Source organism: Solanum lycopersicum, chromosome 5 (genome assembly GCF_036512215.1).
Source record: "Solanum lycopersicum chromosome 5, SLM_r2.1".
NCBI lineage: Eukaryota > Viridiplantae > Streptophyta > Magnoliopsida > Solanales > Solanaceae > Solanum > Solanum lycopersicum.
Genome location: NC_090804.1, coordinates 62,289,210 through 62,295,740, shown reverse-complemented (window position 1 = coordinate 62,295,740; position 6,531 = coordinate 62,289,210). Strand labels below are relative to the sequence as shown.

At 33.3% G+C, this 6,531-nt stretch overlaps 1 protein-coding gene across 1 annotated transcript; it reads left to right on the top strand.

Annotated features, from left to right (window-relative positions):
• The first annotated feature begins 760 nt into the window (after nt 1-760).
• Nucleotides 761-5,182, top strand: LOC101261122 (CBL-interacting serine/threonine-protein kinase 9). The gene is made up of 15 exons (XM_004240068.5): nt 761-1,067; nt 1,420-1,482; nt 1,784-1,855; nt 1,926-2,033; nt 2,127-2,207; nt 2,329-2,382; nt 2,697-2,822; nt 2,926-3,015; nt 3,380-3,502; nt 3,590-3,694; nt 3,960-4,076; nt 4,190-4,246; nt 4,407-4,481; nt 4,564-4,646; nt 4,728-5,182. The coding sequence occupies exons 1-15, from the start codon at nt 873-875 to the stop codon at nt 4,732-4,734; spliced, it is 1,356 nt and encodes a 451-aa protein (XP_004240116.1). The 5' UTR covers nt 761-872; the 3' UTR covers nt 4,735-5,182.
• Nucleotides 5,183-6,531: the final 1,349 nt, after the last annotated feature.

Sequence of the window (6,531 nt, the reverse complement as noted above, 5' to 3'; positions counted from 1 at the left end):
ATGCTAAAAATCAGTTAAAATCTTTAGTGGCGATATTATGAGCTTATATGTCGACTTTTATTATCGCTAAAAGCTTAGTTTTTAAAAGTGAATTCTAGTTAGCAACGCTTAGGTGATGGGATGTCACTAAAATTTTGAGGTATTGACTTTTAAAAATATTTGTGGTTTTTTAAAATAACATTTTTTATTTTAAAATATAACGAACGATTTAAATAATCAAATTCACATGATTCACAAGCATTTTTGACCCTTCTCTATCTTATTAATCATTTTGACATTGAAAAACATTTCACTGGTTCCAACAATACAATATGCTTCTTCTGATCTAATATAAATGAATTATTGGTATGCGGACACATTCCTTAAGAAAGATATTTAAAAACATCAATTAAACAATAGTTTGTCCAACATTATCCTTTTTTTTTCTTCTCAAACTCTTCTTAAAAGTAGAATAATCATTATTTGAGATTTAAAAATAGCTGAAAACTCCACTAAAAAAAGAGGGATGATTTATAAAAAAAATAAATTAATATTTTGTTGAACTTTGTAAAATTCATTCATTATAAATCATAAAAGAGAGAACATCAACAATTCGTTTGTACTTTGGTTTTTCGATTACCGAACATAACTAAGAAAAAGAATATTTAATTTCAATATGAGGATATTTTTACTAGAACTACACTTATTTTGGAACGGACCAGAGTAGTGGATTTGCCACTCATTTTGGAAGGCTTAGCCATGAAATTGTGGAGAAAGTCACGCATATTATTCTCTTTCTTTTCATCCAATGATTAAAATACACTCGTAAGGATTTTTTCGTTTCCTCTTATCACATTCGGTTTTCGAGGATATCTACAAGAACTCATACGATAATGAGTAGCTCAACGTCAACGTCATCGCCATTTAGTCGTAGCAGGACACGTTTAGGGAAATATGAATTGGGTAAGACATTAGGTGAGGGAAGTTTTGCTAAGGTAAAGTATGCCAAAAATATACAAACAGGTGAAAATGTAGCCATCAAAATCATCAATCGTGATCGCGTCCTACGACAAAACATTATGGAACAGGTACCCCCCTTGCCCTGTACACACATTTTGCATCCAGGGCCAGATGTAGGCTATTGCGTACGTTGGCTCAAACGTTGTATATATATGTTATGAAATTCAATAAAAATGTGAAAAAAATCAAAATTTAGAATTCAGTTACTAGCATTTGAGATCGTTGTGAAGTCAAAAGTTTTATGATGTGTAATTGAACTAGTTAGCACATAAGTAACTGTGAAAATGTACGTTGTCATGTTGTTTTTTGTTCTGAATAAAGGGAATGAAAGATGTTAGATGATGAATTTCTGTTGCAAATTTCTTTTGATTTTCGAAAGGAAGGGCGATTATGTGATCTATGATGTACTTTGATTGATAGATTAAAAGAGAAATATCAACGATGAAGTTGATCAGACATCCAAATGTCGTGAGGATCTTTGAGGTATGTCGTAAAACATACAATTTATTTGAGCATTTCTCATTTCCATGTCAAGTTATGGCGATTGAACAAGCATACACATGATTTTGCTTCCATTTTTTCTAAAGTTTTGAAGTTACACGTGCTTATCGTCTTGAGTGCTTCATATCTTTGTTATAACAACAATAACATATCCAATGTAATCTCATAAAATGGGGTTTGGAGAGGGTAGACTGTACGCAAACCTTATCCTTATCTCGTAGAGGGTAGAATATTGCTTCATATATTTGTAATTCTCTTTATTCTAACTCTGGTTACATATTAGGTTATGGCTAGTAAGACGAAGATCTATATTGTCCTCGAGTATGTACATGGAGGAGAGCTCTTTGATGAAATTGTAAGTTTATTTTTATAAGTTTTCGCTTGTATTGCAACGAGAATGTCCTTATACATAAGATATATTACAGGCTAGACATGGAAGACTCAAAGAAGATGAAGCTAGAAGATACTTTCAACAGCTTATTAATGCCGTTGATTACTGTCATAGTAGAGGTGTTTTCCATCGAGACTTGAAGGTTTCTGACCCTTGATCGCATTCTTTTAGATACCAAATTTTTTTTTATCTTCACGATTTGGCTAGTATTAATATTGAGTTATGCGATTTGTAGCCTGAGAATCTATTGCTGGATTCATTTGGTATTCTGAAAGTTTCAGACTTCGGATTGAGTGCACTTTCCAAGCAAGTTCGAGTAAGTATTCTGTACGATTGAAAGAGGTTAAAGAGTATATAAAGAGCTATTCACTCTGTCCCTCACTTCAATCGTATTCACTTTTTAGTATTATTGATGGAATACTCTCAACGTTATTCAGGACGATGGACTGCTTCATACTGCTTGTGGCACACCTAACTATGTCGCCCCTGAGGTAACAACAACCTTAAGAGTAGTCATTACTAGTTACTCCCTCCGTTTCAATTTGTTTGTCTTGCTTTCCTTTTCAGTCCGTTTCAAAAAAGAATGTCTTTTTCCTTTGTTGGCTAACTCTTTGATCCTAACTTCCGACATGAGATGTTTAAGACTGCAAGATTAAAGGACATTTTGGCGATTAAGATCACACAAATCATAAGGCTTATTTATTTTCTTAACTGTATGACAAGTCAAAACCAGATAAACAAATTGAAACGGAGGGAGTAGTTGTATCTTACTGTTTGCTGTCTTTAACAAGAAGTGTTGTATCAGGTGCTAACTGACAAAGGCTATGATGGTACAACAACTGATGTCTGGTCCTGTGGAGTCATTCTCTTTGTTCTAATGGCTGGATACTTACCTTTTGATGAGCCAAACCTAAATGCTCTATACCGAAAAGTAATTTCTGAAAGTTTCAAATGATCAGAGATGTTTCTGGAATTCTTCGTTCGTTTATTTTCAGAATGTTGTCTGAATAATTTTGCATGTATATTGCTGTCAGATCCTGAAGGCTACGTTTTCACTTCCACCATGGTTGTCCTCCAGCTCAAAGAATCTGATCAACCGTATTCTTGACCCGGATCCACTCACAGTAAGTCCCTTTTATCTTTGCTTAATTTACTGTCTAGAATGAGTTATTGACATGATACATAAACAGACGGTTTCAACTGGCAAGTAAACACTCCAACTTTGAGTATGTGTATCTAGACGCACCTCAACTCGTCTCCATTGTATAGTTGAACACTCCACTTACAGAATGATTATCTATACACCTCTAAATTTATGTGTCACTTCAACAATGGGTGTCCACGAGATATAGTGGGGACGAGTTAGAGTGTTTAGTTGTCAGTTGAGACTAAGTTGAAGTGTGTTGGTGTGCAATCCTCTCCAGTTGAGGTCAAGTTTGAGTGTCTATTTATGTATTACGATGAGTGATTTCTGATCTTTTGTTTTAGAGGATCACTATTCCAGAGATCCTCGAAGATGAGTGGTTCAAGAAAGATTACAAGCCGCCTCCTTTTGAGCAAGACGAAGATGTCAATCTTGATGACATTGATGCCATATTCAATGGCTCGGACGTAAGTCACATTTTCAACTATGTTTATAATCTGTATCGAGAACCAAACATCGTGTGTCATATGATACGCTTATTTTATGTTTTGCAGGATCATCTCGTTACAGAAAGAAAGGAAAAACCTGCTTCTGTCAATGCATTCGAGCTCATTTCAAGGTCAAAAAGTTTCAACCTAGAAAATTTGTTCGAAAAACAGGTGAGTACCTTACATATTACTAGCTAGACACTTGTTAACACCCTGACAGACATATCTACGGTATATGATCTTTCAAATTCCGTTATATCTAAGAATAGTTGAGACTGAGATAGTTGCACAATACAGTAAGGATGTCATGTTGTTTGATCTTCGAGTACGTTACTTAGACATAATTAATCTAACTTTACCATACATGAAATGTGTCGAAAAAGTGCTTATTCCTCTGCTAATGCATTTTCTAATAGTATGAATTTGCAAAATATAGGCCCTTGTCAAGAGAGAAACACAATTTACTTCGCGGTCGCCTGCTAATGAGATTATCTCCAAAATTGAGGAAACTGCAAGACCATTGGGATTCAGTGTCCAGAAGAAAAATTACAAGGTCACTAACACCTTGCATCTTTTAGTATTGGATGTTTGGATTTGACTGATATCAGTTGACTCTAGTGTAAATTTGAACGTCTTAAAAAAATTTCGTATCCTTGACTATTCCAGATGAAGTTACAAGGCGACAGGACCGGAAGGAAAGGCCACCTTGCTGTAGCAACAGAGGTGATTACTTAGTTCGTTTATGTTGATTCTCCCACATCAGTTAGTGATGATCACGACTAGAGCAATCCTCACCTCTTGAGCTCGACTTACTTTAATCACGACTTCATATTCCACCTCTCATCAATGTAGTACATTGTTGTATGTATACTTGTTGCCTCAGGTGTTTGAAGTAGCACCCTCAGTGCATTTGGTTGAGCTCCGAAAAACTGGTGGTGATACATTAGAGTTTCATAAGGCACGTTACGTTCTAGTTTATATTCATTGTTTCATCATGACATCTGAATTCTCTTCTAATAAGTGAACCTTAAAAGTTGCAGTTTTACAAGAACTTCTCTTCAGGATTAAAAGATATCGTCTGGACAACAGAACAAACAACCGAACAACCCTCTGAAGAAAAAGGGTATCTCTTGTGCATTGCTTCATTCATAAATGTTACTAACATGTTTTGGTAATGTATTCATAATCAATGGTGCTTGTACAGGTCTTAACAAGTGGTGGTTATTGCAACGAGAGTTTACACGAATAGAGATACATTGTAGATTTATCGATAATCCATTGTTTCTCTATCTGAATTTTGATCCATATACGCAGTATAATTGTGAGATATGTTGACACAAATGCGGATATGTTGACACAAAGGAGGGCAAATGTGTGTACAGTTTCAATCACAAGAACCCCTAAGATCATACTAACAAGATCTCAAACGTCTGGAGTTTCTTGTTGTATATTATATGGATGATCTGATCCGCGAGGATCATCATATCCTTTTCCCAAATTGTGTGTATATGTCAATATGTTGTGGATAAATTCTTTAGTTTTTTTTCATATGTCCTTAGATGTTCCTAAGTTTGTGTAAACAAATAAAGATTGGCATCTTTTAGGATTGTTTGTATAGAAGTTCTCTAATCCCATTGTAAAGCCTTTTCACAACTTTCATATTCCCTCTGCTTCATTTTACGTGAAGATGTAATTTCTTATTTTTGTAAAAATCATTAGCTATATTGACTTGAATAATTTTCGTATAAGTAAAAAAAAATATTATAAATGAATCTATGCACATGTGATTTTTGTTGTCTTCTCTAGTTCCTTAACAATTGAGGATAGGATTTAAAAAAAAAGGACAAAATATATCATGTGTAAATAGTTGAGAAAGTTGTCTTATTAGACTAACTTTTTTTTTTTTTTCATGTGTTCAGAGTTCATATTAGATTCTGATTAAATTATTAAATTTCGTATTAAATAGACTATTCAGGGATGACATTTTTCAATAAAATTTTCTTCATATTTCAAACTCAAACTCGAGATATCTAATTAAGAATGAAACAGTCTCACTACTACTGTGCGAATATCGTCCTTATTAGAGTAACTCTGCCCTTTCTTGAGAGATATTGCCTTTTCCCCATTCCCCAGTATGGCTGGCCAGAGCACTTCATGGATTATTGTGCAATTTTACACTCATATGAATGATATAACCAATATTGCCCCTGGTTTATATGAATTTGCTACATTTTTTGGGCACCATCTTTCAGATTATCATATATAATTTATTTTGAGAAAAAACTTATATATGTCGATGAATTTTAAGAAAAAACATATTTATATTATTCGATAGAAGTTTGGCTTATTTATAATATTTCGTTTGAAGAAAAGGTTAATTCATGTCATTATTTATTAATTAAAATAATTACGATTTGCAAAATTAGTTTTTACACATGATCAATTATGATTCGATCATGTCATTAATTAAATTATTTGTTTTAAAGAGAAAAGACTTAAATATGTCAATCAGCTTTAAGAAAAGGCTCATCTATATATGTCATCCGTTAAAACTTAAAAGTTTGACTCATCTATGTCATTCTTTAAAAGTTTGGCGCATTTATAATATTTGTTACAAGTTTGGCTCATCTACATCATCCCTTAAAAGCTTAGTTCATCTACATCATTTTAGTTAACAAATAACGTCATGGATGAGCTTACTCTCAAACAAAAATAATATAGATGAGCTAAACTTTTAACGGATAACATTCAAAAACTTTTTTTCAAAGTTTGATGACATAGTTAAGCCTTAAAAAACTTTTACCATTTCAAACGGTATGATTTCTTACCATCTAAAAAATAATGCGACTAACGTTTTTCACCAAAAATCTACTAAATCATTCATCAAATATATTTCTGCAACTGAAAAATTAGTGTATGATATAATTTTTGCCCTAAAATTCACAGGCACCATTAATTCAAACTAATTGCTAAATTAAATGGGAACTTGACGGATTAGCACATGGTCT